General features: G+C 38.2%; 1 protein-coding gene across 10 annotated transcripts in view; it reads left to right on the top strand.

Annotated features, from left to right (window-relative positions):
• The window catches only part of celf6 (CUGBP Elav-like family member 6), a 154533-nt gene that overhangs the window by 111070 nt on the left and 20473 nt on the right, over nt 1-22990 (top strand). For 5 of the 10 annotated variants that reach the window (XR_001662109.1, XM_016671532.1, XM_016671529.1 and 2 more), the window contains 6 exons: nt 5563-5642; nt 15387-15560; nt 16476-16623; nt 19029-19178; nt 19949-20011; nt 20465-20545. Coding sequence is in view for 9 of the 10 variants with exons in the window: in XM_016671532.1 (XP_016527018.1) it covers nt 5563-5642; nt 15387-15560; nt 16476-16623; nt 19029-19178; nt 19949-20011; nt 20465-20545 (696 nt within the window). In the remaining variant the exon portion in view is untranslated. The remainder of the gene's footprint in view (nt 1-5562; nt 5643-15386; nt 15561-16475; nt 16624-19028; nt 19179-19948; nt 20012-20464; nt 20546-22990) is intronic. The other 5 variants (XM_016671531.1, XM_016671530.1, XM_007552204.2 and 2 more) reach the window with 5 other exon arrangements.

The raw sequence follows: 22990 nt of genomic DNA, 5'->3' as shown, positions 1-22990 counted from the left end.
ATAGTTTTAAAATATAGGATGAATTCCCAATTCTGACAAAATCTGAACTCCCATCTACAAAATCATTCCCATCTAGTGTTATTGCCAGTTCAACTTTAAAAAGATGTGTGGGAAGGCTCCTAACTGGTGAGGCACTGACTGCTCTGGAGTCAAATGTACAAATATACAAAATAATAAAAAAAAAAGTATATTTCAATTTTGATCTTAATTAAAACATTTAGTCGATTTAAAAACTTTCAGTTATTCTTTAATCAATTCAATACTGCTCAGCAATATAATTGCAAAAGAAGAGTATTTTGTATCAGGTCAAATTTAATTTTTCAAAAATGTAAATGTTTTTTTTTTTTTTGGCTGAGCTCTCAAGTGTTTGTTTTTTTACTAAAATTTAAAATCATGTCTGACCTTATCTTTATTTCTATATAAAATCCATCCTTCTCTGTGGATATCTTTGTGTCTCTGTTGTAAAAATCGTCCTTGTTCACCTTCATTTGTAAAAGTCTGGCTGTGTCGCTAATAGCCAAGGAGGAGTCGTGTATGTTTTCATCCCTTTCATGTGTAGAAGAAGAGCAGCATGGTATTTTCTGCCTCACCCTGTGCATTATTTCTGTTTATTTTTTTTTTACCGATCAGAGAGACTGAATATATCACACACATTCTTTGAATATATCAGACAGACTGGAGCGTCAAAATGTGTAGTTCATGTGTAATTAAATGTACTTTGGCATCATTAAGTCAGACATCGGGCATGCCCCAACTGCCTGCATCTGTCGGTGTGTGTGTGTGAGGCACAACTCAGCACTGCCTCACCTGAAATTATACAGAAAACAAATTTACAGAACAGTCAAGTGGACAAATTAAATCCTGTGTCATTTTTAGCATTTTACTTGTCATAACAGATGAGGCATTGACAGCACACAAGTGAGCAAGAACTAGCTCCGAGTTCATTTCAACCAGGTTAAGATGACTATTGACTTTGTCCATCTAAATGTCTGTAGCTAAGTTTATAACTCCAGCAGGAACTAGTTCTAAATCACTGAACGTTCAGTATTTTGTCTCAAAGGAAGCTTAAAAATAAATATGCATACCATGATGTCATTCACCAATTAACATCTTGATTTGTGACCTTGCCTCTATGAGAATATTTACATCTGATTAATTACTTTTCCTCTCTTTGCTCATTTAAACTTTTAGTGTGGGTGAATTAAATAACAGCTGCTCTCATTCACGTCTTTATTGCAGGGTCGTAATTTTTCACTGAAAATGGTCTATTAAGACCACTTTTACAATTCAGTCTACTTCTAAATAATACTGTTAGCGTTTCTCTTTGATCAAGTCCTAAATCTGTTTATGCACATCGGTTGACAAAGTCTTCACTCATGTAAGCTAAAGAAAAACCTATGTGTGCTGTTCTTTTGGCAGTGCTTACCTTCACAATGATTTAAGAGAAAAGTGACAGAACACTTTAAGCTGCTGCTTCAGTCCTTTCCTTTGCTTTTCCAGAGTTGCAAGCTAATTTCCACCAAGAATCGGCAAACCTGAACAACAGAACATTATCTTTCAGGTTGGATTACTTGGACATGTGCCTTTTGCTTATATTGTTAAATTTAACACATAGACAAAGGCATCATGGTTAAGTTTAAAGAAGAGGAGGGACATGCAAGACTGCCTGTGTGCTTAACACAAGCTCTCATGTTGCATCTGTTTTTTTACGAAAAGTTTCAAACATTGTTTTATTCATTCACTCCTTTTTATGTCAAGGTTAGTTATGCTCACTTCAAATTTGTCATGTGAAAAACCGTGTCATTCAGTTAAAAGTTAGAAAACAAGTTAGCGTCACCAATAAACACATTTATGCACAACAGTGGATTCTCAAGACACTGATCTGAATTTCCACCTGTTATTCTGTCTCCTAAATTAGATTTATTTATGTAGGTACAGCCTCTGAAAATGAGGGAGGGGAGGGCACATGAGGTGATGAAGTGTAAATTCTAGACGAAGCATGATTATACAAAATTGCACACCTGCATCGGTGCCTGCATCTGTTCATTTCACTGTCTGATCCCAGGTCTGTTGCTCTCTTTAGCCCATCCAGCCCGCCATCTTTTTTGCTTTGTGGCTTGTTTCTGTTTTTGCCGTCTTGCTCCTGCTTTCCCCCCCACTCCCTTTCTCTTTGTCTGTTCAGATGCCTCAAGCTGATTGACAGCATATAAACTAAAATAAAGCCCATGCGGCGGTGTCAGACAGGAACTAGTTTTCCTCCTTGTTTGTGCTTTCACTCATTTTCACCTTCCTGCACCTCACACCTCGACTCTTCTCTTCTTTCCTCACGTGCTGCGTCTTCCCTGGTTTAGTGTATGTTGATGTTATCACTGACTAGAGCACTGTTGCTTTTTCGAATTTCATTGTTATGAAACGAGGAGAGTAAAAGCTCGGTATTAGCTACGAATGCCACAATTGCACAGAGATTGCATACATAGGTATCTAGTTCTATCACTGCCCGTGCAACAGTCCCACGCAATCATTACCGGATGTTACGGCAAATTATTTTGCCAGCCGCCTCACTCAGGATGAGGTTCCCGTAATTTGAGTGAGACAGACCTTGAAATTGACAGCGCTATCTGTTCCACGGCTGAGGCTTTGTCCCTGTTGATGTAAATTTATGCTACTCAGAGGCTTTTCAGCACCCCTCTTCACCCAGTAAAAAGGCCGAGAAGTTTAACATCCATCTCTCTATGGTGCTGCTCCTCAAAGTACTTTCAAAGTGCAACACTTGCTGCCAGAGTTGAATAGAGCTCTGAATTGTCAGCAATAATAGAGAGATGGCTTTTAGGTCTATAATTAAGTTGTGTTATAAATGTCAGCCATCCAGAGGGATGGAATTCATGCATACATATTATTACCCCGGGAATTCAAAAGGCAGCGCAGATTCTCTCACTTGAAAGCAATACAATTTCTTCCCCCCACCCCCAAACGCGCTCTGAACCACCAAATACCAAAACTTCAATGTGCACTATAATTTATGAGGTCAGAGCACTTCTAGATCTTTTGAAATATTGTGCACTTTGTCCCCTAACATTGTTTATTTATTTAAATTTTAGCAGAAAATGCATAGTTGTGGCACTGTCTTTTGATGAGAAATTGGAGGACATTATACATTCAACATGGTATTCCATTTATTGTGTGAGCCAAGCCTGGCAGTTCTGTTTGGCCTCAGTTGCTGGCATCACTTGAACATCAGCACAATATATAGTAGCCTTGTAAAGAAACCAAGAGCGAAGTTACTTTTCCTTTAAAGGATCAAATATATTTTTTTTTAGCTAAATCAAATCCCCATGTTTTATCTCTGCTGCAAAGGTTAAATGTGTTTGTTGGAGAAGGTCTTCAAAGAGAGCATTAAAGTCAAATGGTACACAGTAGCCTGATGCATTTCAGTTGGACAAATGAAGACCTTTCCTGCCTCTACCCGGAGGGGTGTTCGAGTGAAGTAAAAAGGGTGCTGGAGTGCTGTGACAGAATCAAAGGCTTCTTTGACTCTTCTGTTTGCCTCTGTAGATCTCTACAGCTTTGAGGGCATTTCCCAGCGTAGAAAACACATGGCCTTTACCACTCACCATGTTTCCACATGCAGTGATTTAAAAACGTTCACCAATAAATGCATGTCATTTGTGTTTTCACACAAAATTAATTATTTGTTGTGGTGTTTAGAAAATCAAATGCTGACCCTATGATATAATATCTCAGAGTGATAATCCTGAATATACCTAAGAATAAAATAACTAAAATAAATTTGAACTCCTTCATCTACGCAGAATATATATTTGAATATGTATATTGACATTTTGCAAGCATGGATATTTTTATATCAAACAAGGGCTGAACCCAGGGAAAGCCTTTGGTTCTAGATCACTGGCTCCAATTAAATTCATGCAAAGTAAGTAAAATCAAAACTTACTTTGATTTTACACATTTCATTTTCTCAGTGTTTCAAGTCACTAGTTGCTGTTGTTTTTAGTGTTCTCCCAGATTCAGGTGCATCTCTGTACATTAAATGAACAAAAACTAATATATTTTAGTCCTTTAATTAAAAAAGTGAAATTCTACTACAAAAGAGTCTGGGTGTTTGATGAAAAGTTCTTAAGGCCTTGACTGCAGCGGGAATCAGAGCTCGAAGAGTCACTGCACACCGGCATGTTTGGAAAATGAGCAATAAGCTGCATTCCATGTTTTAAGCTACTAATGAACCAGAAATATCAGATTGCTTAACTTGAAAAAGGAAGAACTGTTCTTTTTTTGTCAAAAGTCTTCTTTTTGGCTGAAAGTCCATTTTACATTTCTTTTTTTTTTTCAAGATCCCTGAGCCCGGAGGGGCAGAGAAGTAGAGAATCCAACTTGCTTGAGGTCCAGGGTGAAGTGTCAGTCAGTGATGAAATGTCATTTCCTGGTGTTTGTCCAAAAGCCCAAATCCAGCCCAGCTGTCTTCCAGGAAATTTTAGAACACCTCATCCTTCCTTCTGCTGCCAGGCTACATAGAGATGCTAATTTCATGTTCCAGCTGGTCTTGGCAAAAGTACCACTGGCAAAAGTACCAATATCTGATTTAGTGACCATAGTATAAGGTTGCTTGACAGGCCAGAAAACTAGTCTGACCTGAACTGGTCCAAAATCTATGTAGCATTTCAATAAGATCATAAGACAGAAGTAATGATGTAAATTTGCTGAAGTCCACCTTTAAACCCACCTGGGCTTTTTAAAAACCTCAGCACTGCCACAGGATAATCACACTGATGCTGTAAGTCAAGCACAAGGAGACTTAACCAAGTACTGATACATCTTATATTAACTATAAGCCAAAACCATCAAGGTAAGAAAAGTAAACCCTAAGAATATGCAATTTCCGAGTGTTTAATTTTTTGAATTGATTTACTGAAACCTTTATAATGGCATTCTAATTTATTGAGATCCATCTTCTGAATCATGCTGTCACAATGTATATTTATTCAGTCTTACCAAAGACTATAATCAGCTTGAAATATACTTATATCATCTAACTACAGTCCAGAATTATTCAAAGCCTGGTCCCTTGTGGTCAACCACTTCTGTTCAGTTGTATTTTTCTGCCTCAGCTAAGCAACACCTTTAAGATGATTTGAATCCTCTATAAAACTCACCTAATTCTTTCCCCTGTGAGGAGAGAGACGATTAGAAAGGCAGATCTGAATAGTATGCCTTTGCATAATCTGTTTTATGAGTGACTTTGCACAAATCCCACTCTGTAAATATTGAACAGATAAATAATGACAGACACGCTAAGACAGTAAATGCTCTGGCTTCAGGTTTTAAAGCCGACAGGGGTCAAAACAGAAATGGACAGAAAGAAGAATGTCCCAGGCAGCTAATGCCTTCTTTGTAGTAACACTGATTTAACACAAAACACAAATGATAGAATATGTTAACAAGTCAGGAAAGCAAATGATAGCATAAAGTCAGTGGTGATGAATAGTGTTTTCTCTATGCAATTCAAAGCCATTTTACTGACGTGCCCATCTCTTTGTGTGTGTACAGGCTGTGCCTTTGTCAAGTTCTCGAGCCACGCAGAAGCGCAAGCCGCCATCAACAGTTTGCATGGTGGACAAACTATGCCTGTAAGTACCAGAGTCTGTGCTGGCTCTGCATTACAAACCTTCCACTTTTTTCCCCAGATAATGCAATGTCACCAACCTGTCTGTGCTAATTGTTTTCTCTGTGGTTCTGAGGATAGCACTTCCAAAAACCTAAGCCTACAGTCCATTCAATGCAAAAACAAATTGGCAATGGGCAAATTTTCCTCTGCCTGCACTCTCCCTCAGCAGGTGGAATACATATTTTCAAAATGCAATAGAATCTTTGTCCTTCTATTCCTTTGGAAAGTCAAACACTGTGGCAAGAAAAACATTCAAATGTGTAACAAATACCCTCTGCACACACATATTTGTGGTCACCATAGTTACTCAAACCACATCATGAGCCAAGATTCAAACACATTTTACCAATGTGTTATTGCCAGAGTCAGCATCTGGTGCTTTAAAATAAACAGCAGGAGGCCCTATATCTGTTTTCCTCCTGTGGTCCAAGATATTTTCTGGCAAAAAAATAACATTTACATCAAAATCTTGAAGGGAGATGAGTGCTGCATGCTACAAAAGGATTTCTGAATGTGATTTGGTTGTCACTGAGCAAATCATAGTTTGATTGTAAAGCCAGGACATGGGGTGATTTTGTGGAATGCTAGCAGGACAGAAATGATTTTTGGCAGACAATTAGTTCTGATATCAGAGATTTGTTTTATTTGTGGGGACAAAATAGAGAAAATTGTTAAAAAGCTTAAAAATGCCCATTTTCTACTACTCATTATTGATGAAATTAGCTGTTTAGGAAAGGATTTTAGGTGGGATTCTGTTCAGCGAAATTGTGCAGTCAGTGTCTTACCAGCAGCAAATAAGCCTCAAGCATCTGCTTGAAAATATACAAAATTTAATGATGACATGGGATTCTTTTCTAAGAATCATAAACAATTATAAAACATGACATTTCAGAATATAGAACTAATAAACAAAATACACTGTAAAATTATTAATGTAATGTGAAGTAATGGTTAAAGTAGGACTAGGATTTTTTTGTTTTTATTAATCAATAGAAGAATAAATATGCTTAAAAAATGGCCATTTAGTCTAACTGTGAAGTAGTAGATATCTTGTGTTTTGCATGCAAGTGAATGCAGCACATAATGATCTATGTAGCGCTTATCCACTCTCACTTATTTGAGCAGTGACAGGAAGCAGGTGGAGAGAATAGAAGGCAAAACGTTTATGATGATGTTATATAATTAAATGATGAATGACAGAATTGCAAGTCAAGTTGAATAATGGTTTTGAAAGTGGACAGAGGTAAATATTACAAAATCTAAAGTCAAAGAATATCTGAGGGGAAACAATACACCTGAGGAAGAGAGAGAGAAAAACAGCTGAAAATGGGTAGCTGTTGTTACTTTATGTTGTTTGCTGTATTGCTTTTTTTGGTTAATCATGCTAAATTCAGACTGGAGGGACATGATAATGACATTTCCACTAAAAGTTATTTACTGTTAAGAGTGGCAAAGACGGAGCTTAAATGCTTATGTAGAACTAAATTACATAAATTATGTTCTGTTGATTTTGTGTTATTTTTTTCTCAACATACTTACATGTAAAGTATTAAGTGTAAAGCTGCTGATTTTGTGGCACTTTGGCATTTTAAATTCTTTACAATTGGATGAACTATACAGGAACAGATGAATTGGGCAGCTCTGCACACCTGCTGGCACAACTGCTGACATGGGCGACATCTGGGTCAATTGTCCCAGACCCCAGGTCTCCCTAACTATTAGTCCATGGGTGAGAATATATATTTTTTTCTAAAATAGGCATATTTGTGAAGAACAACACAGGTCTAATATGTGAGCTACAAAAACAAAAGTAATTTTTCATTCAAATATTCTCCCTGCAAGTGTCTTTGCAGCAATGATCTGTGACAAACCCAAAAATCGTTGGGCCTCTGACACAACTTTTGATGTTGAGTTCATTAAGCTGCTCCAGAAAGTATAAAATGCACGTTGCGGTAAAAGAAAATAATGTACTTCTACTTTAAATTTTTACTATATTTTGCAGAACTTGAAGTGCACTTTATTTTCTCTATAATGTTATCCTAATCACCTGACTGTTATCTCCCCATTCTTTAGCTGTCAGCAAGTCAAGAGTAAAATTTACAGACGTCTTTGTTTATGTGTGGATGGCTCACCTGTTTATGTGACCATGGTTTACAATACACAATATGTAGTTTGAGGATAAACAGAAAAATATTATTTATCAATATTAATATTGACAAACTTTAAACTAAATAGCTAGTTAGAGGGTCCAGGACAATGGCTTATTTCTTTTATTTTAACTCCAATCTAACATTTCTCATAGCTCTATGACTCTAAATTGCTGCTGTCAGATATGCATTAGTTATTTACAAGAAAGTGTGTTAATATTTAGAATGAAATGAAATGAAGTGTCAGAGAAACAAGTTAAAATTAAGACAAAAAGAAAAAGAAAATATCATAATAAAAAATTAAAACTTTAATTCATATTCTTTATCATTTTTAATGTTGCTTGCCTCACATTGTCTACTCAGTGGATTTCATCAGTTTGTTGTTTCTCTGCTTTTCTAGAAAAGTGGTTTTGGTGTCAAACACTTTACGTGTTTTGAGGGGGTAGTTTATCCTGCAGTCCTGCTGTTATTTTAACTCTACATTGCATAAAATCCTTTATTTTGTTCTGTTAAGCTGGGATAACAAACAGTCTCAATCTTATAAAGATGTTCAGATTTGCCATTGTACTTTTCATGATGGCTGCAATATTTTATGCTTAACAATAAATATATGCTTATCACCTGTTGGGAGGTATTTAACTTGACAACTTATTCGCTGCTTCTGCATTAATACCAACCCACACAACCTGTCTACCCATTTTAAAACTGTTGTGGTTTATATATTGGCTTCTATTGCACATTCTGGGAATAGTTTCAACCACACAGCATACAGCAATAAATATATAATTAAATACATCTGAATAGTTTGTAATAAAGGAAGAGACGATTAAGGGCTTCACAGAAGTCAAAACTTCTTTCAGCTACATAGTAAAAATGTCTTGGTGACATCTCATCAAAGCCAAATTACTACCAGTGACAGTATGGCCCCTGTCACGGGGCCACTTTTTGTTAAAGAATATTAAAACATTTAAAACACTTAAAAGTACAGAGGCTCCATTACAGAGACTACAGGGAGAGTTAACAAGGGAGTCAATAATGTTAAAAAGCACCCTAGAGTTAGGATGGATCTCCAAAATGAGGTCAGATTAATAAGCCTCTTTGCTTCCTCAACTGCGTTTTGATATTATAGTGTTGGGTCTCTGATGATAATAGGGAGATTTGCACTTTATAAGCCCTTCAATACCTTTTGGTTATTCTACAGTTATTCATCAATGCAATCAATTCCAGATTTAACCCACAGATAACTTTGGCTTGTATTCAGATGAACTTCATTCTAAATTCCTACTGAGAAACCATTTTTGTTTTTTTTCTTGTCTTTCAGAACATATTGTTACAATAGCAGAATTTGCTTCGTAAACATAAGTTGAGTTTGCATGGAAGTGGAGAAACTCCACTGACTTTGAACAAACCTTTATGTATGAACTTGGGAACTTGTTCTCATATTACCACATTAAAATCAACTACCTGAACTGTATTTCATTGGGGTTTCATGTGATAGACCAATACAAAATTGTAGATAACTGTAATGTAGAAGAGATATGACGTCTAGTTTAAAATTGGAAAAATAAATTAAAACATCTGGGTAGGTGTGTTCACCCCCCTATTCATAAATAAAAAACAGTCCAAGTTGCATTAAGAATTTGTTTAATTAGGAAGTAGAGCATTTTTATTTAAGCAACACATTGTCCTTTAAACATACCACCAGAGTTCCAATTAAATAGTTAACAGATCAAACCTTGGTAATGTGCTAGAGTTGATGCATTAATACAGTTAAATATACAAACATCATAAGCCTAATGTTACACAGGAAGTATTGCTTTGTTAAACTTTTTTTTTCTCCTTTTGCTTAATGAAGACTGCAAAAATCAATTTTTATAATTTTCGTAATTTACTGAGCACCTCTCTGCCAGTGCTGAGTGTCCATTGGTTACTACAGCACACAGCTGGACACACAGGAGCATCCCCTTTTTCTGGCAAGCGTTTGCTCCTCCACACACTTCACTGATGTTCCCGAAATAAATATTTACGGATGCTTCCTGGCAGCCAGATCGGGTCCTTGGAGCCAGATGTGCCGGAGTTTTCACCTCTTTTTTGATGCTGCCTCACTTTGCATTACACTAAAACAGAGAGTGAAACATTTAAGTGGTACAGTCAAAAAGTGAACTAATAGCCATGGAAAAGTTACTTTGCTAGAACTTCATCTAAAGACAGGTGTCTTTCCATTTAGATTTAAGCAAAGTCTAAATACAATTTTTTTCATCAAATAAACTTGTTGGCTTAATCCTTAGAAGGCAATTGGAATTGCATTTGGCAGAGTTACATTACTAATTTATAAGAGGCCACGTTTTGCAGCCTTGCACAAGGAATTTGGCGAATGCTCATGGCTCACATCCACTTTATATTTCTTAACTTGTATTGTAGCTAACACACAGTATTTTAGAGCACTGGGTCACCTAAAATGTTGAAGTTAACATATGGATTCTCAAACAGACCTACACTGCATCAAGAGACAGCCAAAAGTTTATAAATAATCTACAGTAAATTATCCATAGCTCTCTCCATCTATCCTTGCACCTGTTATCTTCATCTCACCAAATCCAACTTTCACTCAGATTAATTGGCAAGGTGGTCATTAGTATCCAGCGAAAGCTTTGGACGCAATGGGAGATGCAGTTAATTTGGATAATATCACTGCCACATGTCGTCAACAACAGACTAACAGGAGGCAGGATTCGAAGAGTGGGCTGCTCTGCACACCGCCTGGTGCCAGCTGCGAGGTCTGAATGAACCTTGAACAAAGAGTTGTCTCTCACTCTGTCTCTCTTTCCCTCTTAATGTTCTCACAGCAACATCTGTGTTACCTGGCTCACACACATACTATAAATAATGCTGCAAGTGAAACACAGTGGCCCTCCGTGAAAAGCTTTAATGAAGCTTAAGGGCACTGGCAGTCACCAATAGGGCACACACTGATAGATTGGGTCATAGCTTTAATTGAAGTTTATTGTGGGTTTCAGGTGCTTTGAAATGTAACCCAAAGGGTGATTGAGCACAGAGCAGGCCCTCTCATGAGTTCAGCTGTTAAATTGCTGTAAGACTGCGAACACACAGGTGGCAGAACTTCAAAATGGCAAACCCAGGGGTAAGCACGCAGTAACCAGCAAATTGCACACATTGTCGTGTTCGGTGTTGCAGCGTGGCTGACAGGGCTTCAGGAGTTTGTTGGTGTTGGCTCGTGTGTTGTAGAGTTGTGGTGTAATGAGGGATGTATCGGAGATATATTTGGTCTGACTCATTGTCCTGCACAGTGGTAGCCGTGGATATAGAAAGTAGATCCAGACCAAGTCAGCTTTCCCTCTGCTAATGAGAGATGTTCTTCCCATGAGGCTTTTAGAGATGCAGTGAGGGTCAGAGAGCTGAATATGAGGCCCTCATGGGGGGTTAGCTAATTACCAAACAAACTTGTTATAGTGTGTTCAATTATTTTTTTCATCTCAGTTGATGAATTTAGGTTCTTAGATCTGTAAAAAGCAGACGAGTGTCGAGGTCTTACTAGTTATTTAATTGTAGATTTTACACTGAATGCCACTGAGACGAAGTAAATAGGTGATATTTTGTGCTTTTGTATTCATTTCCCTTCATTGGCCCAGCTTGTTATTGGTATTGTAAGCCTCTGAGAAGGACAGAAAAAAAGTGTCAGTTTACCTGTTTTTAGACACTTCACCACAGTGTCTTTCTATCACAGTAATGCAGAGATAAAAGCATTATCCCATTTCTCCGCTGCAGTTGAGTTCTAATCCCTCAATTACCATTGTGCATTTTCCCCTTCTGCGCATTATGTCCCCTATACAAAATCCAATATAGGAGATTTTCCGAAGTCAAGTGTGTTGTTCAAAAAATTTGATTAGTTTTTGAACCTGTGACAAATTCCTTAGTTGTACCTGTCAAAAGTGATGGCTCCCTGTTGGCCCTTATCAAATTTGGAGAATTCATTTTCTCTCCAGGTATTGGAGTCATGCTGCGGGAGGTTATTATTCTGTTTGTTTGTCAGCTCATGATTTTCTGCAGCCAGCGAGGAGCGGCTGGTTTGTATCCATTGCTTGTTTGACAGCACCTGTTCCTTCATTACCTGGCCACGCACTTCTTTTTCTTTAAGTGGTTTGGAACGTTTGATCTTTTACAAGGTTCTGCAACCTGTGACTCGGGACCGCATGTGGCACTTTGGGCTCTACGCCGTGGTCAATTACTTCGGTCAGGAATTATTTTAATATCAGCATTGTGTTTTTTTTTATACAGTGCAATAAAAAAGGACAAATTTTTACGATTCTCGAGTGTGGTTTGATGAAACATCAAACTTCTATTTTCTAAGAAGCAAGGTCAAATTTGCTCTGAAAAGGTTGCTGACCTTATAGCAAAATTGTTTGTATCATGCTGGTCTGATTTCACCTTAAGTCTAGTTTGTAGTCCTTATATGTGAGATCTTTTTTGTCGTAGTTGAGGTGAAAAGGGTAAAATCTGCAGAGACGATTGTACCAGTTTAGAATATTTGCCAAAAAACATTCAGAGCGGGTCTGTTTCAGTGCTGAGACAGAGCTCTCTGTTGGAAGGAAGCAGGCTCAGCCAGACTTTCTTCATCTGGAGTCACGGTGCAGTGACTACAGACAGCCTCAGGCTTTCACTGTCACAATACTCATAATGCATTCTTCATGAGGTATTAAAAGAATATAAGAATACACAGATACACAAGGCAAAGAATGAGTGAATTTAAATGCCACGCCTCTGTGCTGTGGGCAGGCTTGAGCAACAACGCTGCAGGAAGATGTTTGCACACTGCCAACCTCATTAAATCTCACTGTCCAGTTCCTTAAACCACACCACAAAGCTGAGAAAGCATAGAAAAAAAAAGGTCAGGAGGTGGAATGAAATGAAATTAGAAGGGGAAAACCAGTGCCGTTAACACTGCCATATTCAAGTATTGATTTAACTAATTAAAATGGCACCAAGGGAGAAGCAGCAGATGGGTCTCCTCTGGCCTGAGGTGGGGTGCTGGCTGGCTCTGATATGTTCCCATCTGAGATGTGCTGTCCTGGGGGTCTCTGCTGATGCTTTCCATCATTCCCGACTCTTCTTCATAGTTATCTGCAGCCAAAACATTCCCTCTGTAGTGCTGAACGACTGTTCGTGAGACTTAGTTTGGGTAACTTGCAAAAACTCTCAACAAGAGTTGGTTTTCTACATTAGCATATGCATATTTATCACTTTCATGCAGAATTTATTAGATTATGACAGCTGGAAATGTGGTGCATGGAGGGTTATGATGTAAACAAATCACTTTTATCAGAGAACTGTGAAAAATCAATGCGTGGGGATGTATGTTTGCAGGGTGTGTGTATGCATGCAAGGTCAGGTTTTGACTTGTTATTAACAAAAGATGCAAAAATGACATGATTTTTAAAATACCATGACATTAGTAATAATAATAAAGCAGTAACATCTTGAAGTATTAAAGCTTAACCATCAAATTAGATACTGTTTAGTGTACCTGTAACATTTTGTCTAAACAAACTTTTATTTTAAGAATTTACTAATGGACTTCCATCAGTTTGGTCTCTTTGCGCTTTAGTGCTTGTATTCTGCAAAAGAAACAGGTGTACTCCATAAAAGTTGTCTTCTGTCCATTCCTATGTACCCTGCAGTTGTCTGACATTTTTAATTTCCAAGCATCAAAAAATACTGAAATTTTAATCAAAACGAGCATTTGCTCTGACCTTGTCAGGATGAGGCTTTTTTTCTTCTTCTTTTTTTGTGAATCAGACTTGTGATTATGGGGTCCTCTCCTCTTACAGTGCCTTTGCTTTTATGATCTTACTAATCATATCCTCACTGCCCCCCTAGCTGTTTCTGTCCTTCTGTCCTGGTGGTACTCCATGCTCTTTCCCAGCATGCATTGCCTGTAATTAAATAGAAGCCTGGTCCTCTTGACAGTGTCTGTAGCTGCTTTTTGTGCCTGGTAGCCTCATCATCCTCTCTTGTTCCTTCTATATCTGTCTTTCACTCACACGTAGACTCACTTCCCCCCACTTTGTCCAAATGAGCAACTGATTCTGGTCTGTGTCTTTCAAATGATTTAATTGGATGCAAACTCAGGAGCACGGACATCAATACGGAACTATATCTGCCATAAGGAAGAGCCATTAGTCAATACTTCGCCCTCTACATGCCGAAGGCTTTTGTCAGACCTAATTACCCGATACTATATTCAGTGAAGCTTTACCAGTGGGGGACTGGCACTCCTGTGGGATCTGGTTAGGATCACAGTTCACTCCCAGTGTATACAGTGGAGTTGGAAAGTTCACAAAAGCAAAGAGCACTCACTGTTCTCTTCCGATGAAAGATGACAGCTAAGTGACTACACAAATACAAGGTGCATATTCATTTCCCTTTGTCCCTTTGGTTTAAAGATATATTAGATCTTAAAGCTAGACTATAACGTAAACTGCAAATCAAATGAGAGATGCCTATCCCAGCTGTCAGCTAATGAAAAATGAGATTTACACTTTATAATGCAATGCACCACTTTTCCTTTAAATCACCTATGCTTTGTCAATCTTGAGTATATTCATGTATTTACTAACTTTCGGATGCAGAAAAACACTTTAAATATGATAACATGTACTTCATTAAGTTTGAAGTAGAGAAAATAGATTTCTAGCTAATCATCCTAATTAATACTACCTGCAAAACTGATATTAGCTTTCTGAAGATGGCCAACGTTAGTATTTATTACATTCATTAGACATAAAATACCTTGTGAAAGTATTCATACTCCTTTAAATGTTCAATTTATGATTTCATGTGACAGATCAATAAAACAACTAAAACAAGTGAAAGGGAACTTATATGCAGTTTTGACATTTGTTTTGCAAATCAACCTTTGAAAAGTATTCTGAATGTGTTTGTCTTTAATTTGACACACATTAAAAGCAAATTACTTTCAGAAATAACCCAATTAGTCAATGATGTAGTGTGTATTTGCACTGGTGTACCTCTGAAATGAGAGATTGTAGAACCAATTTCACAATAATACAGCTCAGGCTCTGTGGTCCAAAAAATGTTATATCAACCCCACTACAAGATGCTGGCAAAAGTGGGTAAGAAATTGTCATTATCCACAGTAAAATGTGTGTTTTATTGAAGATATGCATCTCAATACACAGGTGAACTCTATTTACTATTTGGACCATTCTGATGGCCATACGTTGAATTTCAGACTAAACAGCATTGAATGCACACAACACATTTCTGACTTTTATCCATAAAAGCTCTGCTATTTTTCTTCCATTGCTTTGTGTTGGTCTATTGAATAAATCTCAATAAAATACCATGAAGTTTGTTGCTTCGACATGACAAAATCTGAAACTCATTCAATGTCGTTGGGTACTTTTGCAAGACACTGTGCCATTTGAATGAATTGAAGTGATACACATTTTTAATATGATAGTCTTAAAAGCCTTGGTTACATATTTCATTAACCTTGTAAACTGAATGTGTGCCCACAGGGTGCCTCGTCCAGCCTGGTGGTCAAATTTGCAGACACTGATAAGGAGAGGACCCTGCGCAGAATGCACCAGATGGCGGGCCAGCTCGGCATCTTCAGTCCCATGACCATCCAGTTTGGGGCCTATGGCGCCTACTCTCATGCTGTAAGTCTCAGCCCAGCGGGAGAGGAGACGGTGAGCTTTAAAGAAAGACAAAAAAATGTTGTTGATCTGAGTTTTGAAATCATCCTCTTTCCCACTAGGCATGTGACACTCCCTATGAACCGTTTCATAGGATGTTAAAAGATTTCAAGATTTCTTTAACTTCGAAAGTAAAAAGAAAAAAAAAAATGAAGTGTTTACTTTTACGTTGATTTATTTTCCCACTTTCTTTACCTAATGAGTTTGACGTATTTTTTCTCTGTATTTTAAATTACATGTGTCATGATTGCAAACCAATGCTGCGTATACTGTTCAATTTAAATTCATCTTTCACATTCCTGTGTTTACTGAACTGTTGGAGAATTTAAACTGCTAACTTCAGCCTGCCTCTTTTAGATACACTTTTCTGCTCAAGAAGAGGTGCATTTTATTACAGAGAAGAGACCCGATCACCCCTTACGCCCTTTTCTGTCAGCCCAGCCCACCCCTATTTCATATTCACACATGAAAGTCACAGCCTGAGTTAGGAGTCTGTGAGATTTTACACTCACACAGTAGCTAACAACTCATGCTGACAGGTGAGAATCGCCCACTCGCACACTATCTCTCAAACTCTGCGGCTGCAACCACCCCCCTCTTTTTTTTTCCCATATACATTGCAATCATATGGATATACATAGAATTCAGCATCTCTATCACTTTACATAACTTTTATCTTCCTTCCATGTAATGAGCAGAAAACCAGAATGGCCTTAGAGTAGCCAGCAAGCAAAGCTGCAAGGCAAAACAGATCGTTCTGTTCAAGAACAAGGCATGGGCCAAGCAAACAGATATGTGAGAGTAAACATGCTCTGATCCTGCAGCGATTTCACCCTCCTTTTCTTTTCTGTCCTTCCCTTCATCCCTCTCACCACTCGCCTCTCCCCCTACTGCTCTTTAATCCTACAGCAGATGATGCAACAGCAAGCAGCCCTGATGGCAGCAACACAAGGGTCCTACCTGAACCCCATGGCAGCCATTGCTGCCGCGCAAATGCAGCAAATGGCAGCTTTCAATGTCAATGGCCTGGTGGCTACTCCTATGACACCGTCCTCAGGTATGCACCAACATTTAACATCACCTGGCACAAGTCATGCTCAGTCAGGGGAGTCTTGTCCATATCTCGTGACTGCTGGGAAACATTTGTTGATTGGATGATTTGCATAAGTTATACCTTTATATATTTCTTCAAGAATTTTAGCTGTTGCTGTTGTTCTTTTAATTCAGTTAGTTTCAGATTAGTTTATTTATTTAGCATTAAGCTATAAGAAATGTCATTTCAAGAGATGGAACTAACTCATCAAGAGATATAAATTCAGGTCAAATCAGTACTCTCCAATCATACATCTAATTGACTTACATACATTACAGTTGAATCTAAGTTTTAAAATAATGCAGCCAAATGCAACTTTGAATTTCTTCAGTGCTCTGTCCAATTAAGCTGGATTTTTCTGGATGAATTTCATCCGGGCCAATCAGCATACAGAAGGAGTTGTGAATAATGACAGTGGTTTTCTGTGTTGTTTTACTTTGCTATTTGGCAGTAGCAGAGGAAGAAGGAATTAAGTTATTCAGTCTGAGCTGGTCACACTTCTAAATTTTAAACAATTAAAGCCGCAGCAGGAGGAATGTTCAAGACATTTTATTGGTGGCAGAGAAGTCCTAGCCCTTCATCCCATGCAGTGTAGGATCCTTGTCTACAGTGCATACAATTTCACCAAAGTTATTGCGTGATCGAGTTGGAGCATTTTGACATATATCGAAAACTTTGACCGTTGCGCACACCTGTCTGCCGGATGTCCGCTTTGAGTATTCTTTGAGTAAGTGTGAAAATCTACGAAGTGAAGTACGCCTTAGTGTCTGGAAACTTTTAGGATTACCAAAAGTTATGTCATCAATTTTGTCAATTATACAGTTTTTTATTTATTGAGATTGTTACAATTTGAGACTGATTTAACGTCAGAAAATATGAAATCAAACGTTGCGTATATTTTTTGCATAGTGTATTTAAATAAATCGTTAAAACTGTATATCTGCAACAACTAGCTGCAGGTTGAAAGAATAGAAAACACAAAAAAAAAACACAGAAGCAGTGGTTCAGGAGTGCTTTCTGTGAGGAGGGGAAAAAAAAAAAACTTCACTCACAGAAAAGTTCACAGAGCTAATGGCAGCAGTTGCTCAATTACTGGTTTTATCTAAGGGTGAAACACAGCTAAGCAAAGAAGAGCTAAGCCAGTAATACTATCTATGAAATGAAAAATAAAGCACACATTGTTAGTTCTTTTTGGATCTAAGCTCTGTTTTGCTGTAAAAACAGGCACTGCAAGTACTAAATTAAAGGAAGCAGAAGCTTGTGGTGAGAGAGGCTTGGTGATAGAAGATGTAGAGTAAACCCGTACAGCATTGGCAGCCACATTATAGTTTCTACTTCCTTTCCGTACACACATTATGTTTCCGTTATTCCTCTGCCTGTCACGTTCTCCTCCTGTGTCTCTGATGTTGTGTGTTTTCTGGGAACACAGCCAATCCAATAACTTGGCATGCAGAGTCCTTGGCTTATACAATATAATAGCAAAGATTTGTGTGAGATAATCCCGGACCCCAGTCTGAACTATCTTTTTGGCCCTTGTCATAAGGAGCTTTGAAGGCTTGACACTAAGTAGGCAGGATGCCTGAAGGCAAGGCTGTTGCAAATGTATTATATAAAGTGGCTTGATGCTGTACCTGGCATTTGTAATCCACAAGGCCTACATATTCTTACTAATACCTATCAAAGATAATCCTACATGACTTAAATGCCCTTCACCTAGTTAAGAGAAAAAAATAACATTTTGTCAGCACAAAAGGCCACTGGCAAGGTGACAGGCTGGGCTGAGAAGAAGAAAGCACAAACCCTTATTTTCAGCACTAAGGTGCATCGTAGCAAATTAGAGTGTTATGGAAAAGTTTATTTCAGTAACTTCATTCAAAAAGTGAAACTCATATATGACATAGATTTGTTGTCATACATGCATGTAACAACATGCATGTGTGCTTATTTCTTTTATTTTTAATGGTGATAGTTTATAGCAAATGAAAACCTAAATTTACGTTTCTAGGAAAATTACAATATTACATACAACAAAAATGTGTTATTGCCATGCCTGATGTTGACTGCTGACATGATATGATAAATCTATGGAAAACTCCATACATTATATTTAAATGTATGGAGTTTCACCTGCAATATACATTTTGGCATCCTCTCAAAATAAAAACGCCTTAGATTAGATTTCTGACAAATTTCATGTCTCCCCTTCCTTTGGCAAACATTTGTTAAAAAAAAAAAGAAAATACAACACATCTTTATTGGGAATTTCAAGCAACACATTTAGAAACAGGTAGCAAAGTTGAGAAAATGTGCATTCACCCCACAGGCTTCTGCAGTCAACTTTCCATGATAACATCAGCATCTACTTGCAGGCACCAGCACACCCCCAGGCATTTCTGCTACAGCCGTGCCAAGCATAGCCACACCTATTGGGGTCAACGGATTCAGTGCTCTCCCGCCTCAAAGCAATGGCCAGCCTACATCGGAGCCCATCTACACCAATGGTATCCATCCTTACCCAGGTGAGTTATATCAGATTTATGTAAATAAAAGGAAAGGCGTATTTACGTAGCTAATAATGCTGAAGTCTGCTGCTTCATTTGCCACAGTGTTACCCGTTTCTTCTGATCCGTAAATGCTTCAGTGTGATTGCATTGTACTTGATCTGATAAAAAGGATCACCTGTTTGCCACAAAATAAAATCTATATGTAATGAGTGACAAATTGAATCTCTTCATTTTGACGCGATGTTAGAAGTCTCTTAATTTCACTTTTCTCTTTTTTATTATTTGAACAGAAGTATTTAAGGCTCCATCAACTGTGTCTTTGGCATATTTCTGAGAAGTCTGGCCCAGTATCATGATAAATCCATCAGTTCATCCATCAGTCAATTATGGTTAATTTGATGTGCCTCAGCCTGTCCTCAGCCTCTTAATGTTGCCTGGGACGGATTTCTGAAGAACTGACAGACATTCACTCCCCATCTTTGCATTATGCAAAGGCAGCTGCAATCGTAATGAACTACAAAGTGGTTTGTTTGGCACATTGTTAATATTTGATGCAAACATCTGGGGCAAGCAGGCATTTTGAAGAACTCAAAGATATGACAACCCAAATTGCTGTCACTCCCTGTGTGATCCCACCTCCTGGCGGGTCTCTGGTTTGGCCGGTTTCTGTCTCACTCTTTAACGTGATCTCTATGTCTTGCTGTCCTTCCTCTCTTTGACTGTTTTGCTTCTGTTTCCTTCGAAGTCACCCTTCACTCTCGTACTCGCTTTTCATCTCTCTGCAGCACAGAGTCCAACGGTGACCGACCCTCTCCAACAGGCTTATGCTGGCGTCCAGCACTACGCAGGTGATCCAACTCTCCTACCTTCTCTACTTTCTCACTTTCTCCATCTGTCTGTTTCCCTCTCTTTGCTCCATTTTTTGGTTGGTCACTCCGTTTGGCGCCGTGACAGGAAGAGATGACCAGATGACTGAGTATTTTCCTCTTCAATTAGGATGATAGCAAAAGGATTTTATTTGACTTACATTTGTGTCTCACATAATCTTTCATTTACATTGTCTCTCTTTTATTGTTCGTATCTATGTTCAGTTGAACTCCACCTCACTCCCTCTTTTGCCATTTTTTTTTTATGTAGTGATCCACCAGACAAATGAGCCCTAGCTCCCAGTCATAATGCAATTTATTTATGCAATGACTTGAGGACCCGAATGAACAATAGAATAATGATTCGAGTTTTGTTGTGTCAAATATGAAAATGGAGATGTGAAGAATTCCACTCTGGTTCTCCCTTTGCAACAGCAGCCTACCCTGCCGCCTATGCGCCAATCAGCCAAGCGTTCCCCCAGCAACCGACCATCATTCCCCAGCAACAGAGGGAAGGTAAGAGCGAGCAAGCGCGCCCACCCAAGATAAAAGGTGATAATTGCCATGTTCCATTCTAATGTAGCTTCACTGCTTTGAATTAGTGAGGGAGGGGAAAAAGCTGGCTGGGGAAAATGTGAGAAAAAGGCTCCCCATTTAAAGAGAAGAACATTAGCACTGAGATGGAAAGTTACTCTGTCATTATTCAAAAAACTGCACTAATTCAAACTCACAGTGTTGGGCTGCTTAATCAGTCCATTACAATGTGTTTAAGTGGTTATAAATATTCATCAGATTAATTAGCTGCATGCATAATCATTTATTACTATTCCTTGTGTAATGTGCACTCTTTTGCCACTGCATAAGACGTAATAAACCATAGGATATACTTTGATGGTAAATCACTCTTTTTGATGCCATTCGTCAGTCTTAATTATTCAACTGTATGATTAAATGAGACAGCATAGAGTGGGATGAATATTCATGGTGAGGAGAAATTGAGTGTTTTCAGGATTGCTTGAAGAAAAAGTTGTTAGTGGTGAGAATATGTTCAAGGTTCACAGTTTTACATAAAGTGCGTCGCTGTACTTGCTGCAGTAATTTCAGTTTTGTTTTTTGTTTTTTTTATTTCATGAAAATTTCTCTAAAACTAAAACAGAGTTTTATACTTCAGCAAGAAAGATAGAAGTCTGCTGGCCCTCACACAGACACAGCCACCGTCATGGCCTCACAGAGCGAGCTATTCTTGGCTTAGCCAGTGGCCTGTCTGAGTTCTAGCCTCCACTGGGTTTTGGCTGCTGTCCCAGCCTGTCTCAGTCCACTGCCACATCTTCCTCCCTGTCATTTAGCAAGATACATCTGAACCTGCACAGAAACACTCAAATCTCAGCTTCTGTCTTGCACTGAACAGTTACAGCTTCACATCAGTTTGTGTTTTTTGCATGAGTCACCAAAGGGATCCTTCCAAGTCTCAAGCTCTGAATTTAACAACAAACCCCACTAAAAATATTTGCCAAACTGTCCTTGGTGTCATGTTGTTACAGATATATTTTTACATAGATTAATGTGTAAATAATGATTCATGCAGCAAAAGAGATTTTTTTTTTTATTTCAACATGGAAAGTTGCATACAAGATAAATGTTCTATAATAATAATTCTATAATCATAGAAATGTTATATATATATATATATATATATAAATTTTTATGTTGAGCCGTTTTTAAAGCAGAAATGTCTCACTGAAGATGGCGGAATAGTGGTATATTCACAAAATGAAACAATTTCAATTGAAACCATTATCAGAAAAGTTGAGAGAAGAAAAATACTGGAAGAATTACTGAGGTCAAGACAAAATCAAATTGAGGCAAATGTGAAAATGAAACCCAATGAAATTCATTACTAAAGAAGATGAAACAATCATTCTTCTTTCCGACCAGATTTAAAAGGACCCTTGAAAATGTAAAAGTGGAAAAACTCTGAAGGATAATGATATTTCTAAACATAATCCAAAGTATTAAAATATATAAATAATCTTATGTACAAATTTTTTTTTAACACAAACACTGCAACTTTCTCTGGACTAAATGTTTGTTTTTCAGGGGTTTTTTTTAGCTACTCTGCATCTCTGAATGCATGCTCCTAGTACATGGTTATTTGTTTCATCTGTTCCGTCCTCATCTGATAGTTACAGCTTTACACTTCATGTGAATAGAAAATTGCTTTTCAAGACATTCAGTTACAAATTGTAAACACAGATAACTTTACAGAAGGCATAAATGTTTAAGAAAAGACAGCGAGAAGTGGCCTTTCAATTTCAAAACAAAGTGTGTCATGTTTTCGAGGCTAATATAAGGACCTACACGTTAGAGGAAATAACTTCATCTTCTGTTAAAAAAAGCACAATTCTGCAAACTTCTCTGTCTTTCCGTGTGTGTGTGTGTGTGTGTGCGTGTGTGTGTGTGTGCGTGCCCTTTATCATGCTGAGGCATAGCGGCACTAGAGCCAGCTACCACGGCAGCCCTCTTATCAGCCTTCTCACCAGACCCAGTCTCATCTCGTCATGCTATCACCCTGAGCAATGAGACAGGAGAGAAACTTAGACAAGCAGCCAGCTCCAAGCTTACTGTCCCTGAGTCCATCAAGTTGGTCTCGCTCCCTCCTTTCCCCCCCCCTCTGTGTCCATGGCTGGCTTTCGTGATCTTTCTCTCCCTCTCTCTGTTTCCCTCCAGTTCATTCCTGCCTTTATCCAGATTGGCCAGTATAAATGTGGCAGCTGGGTAGATGAGTGTGGAGGGATGGGGAGAGATTGGAAGACAGTCCTACTGTCACACAGTAATTGGAGCAAAAACTTGGCTTATGTCTTAATGTGTGCTCTGCCTCCTCTCTGTGTTTCTCCATGTCTCAGTGCTTCACTCTCCCAATAACTGTCTCAGCTTTTCTCTCTCAATCAACCCCTGGTGTTT

This window comes from Poecilia formosa, unplaced genomic scaffold, assembly GCF_000485575.1.
Source record: "Poecilia formosa unplaced genomic scaffold, Poecilia_formosa-5.1.2 Scaffold46, whole genome shotgun sequence".
Taxonomy (NCBI): domain Eukaryota; kingdom Metazoa; phylum Chordata; class Actinopteri; order Cyprinodontiformes; family Poeciliidae; genus Poecilia; species Poecilia formosa.
Note: the sequence above shows the minus strand (reverse complement) of the source record. Positions and strands in the feature narration are given on the sequence as shown.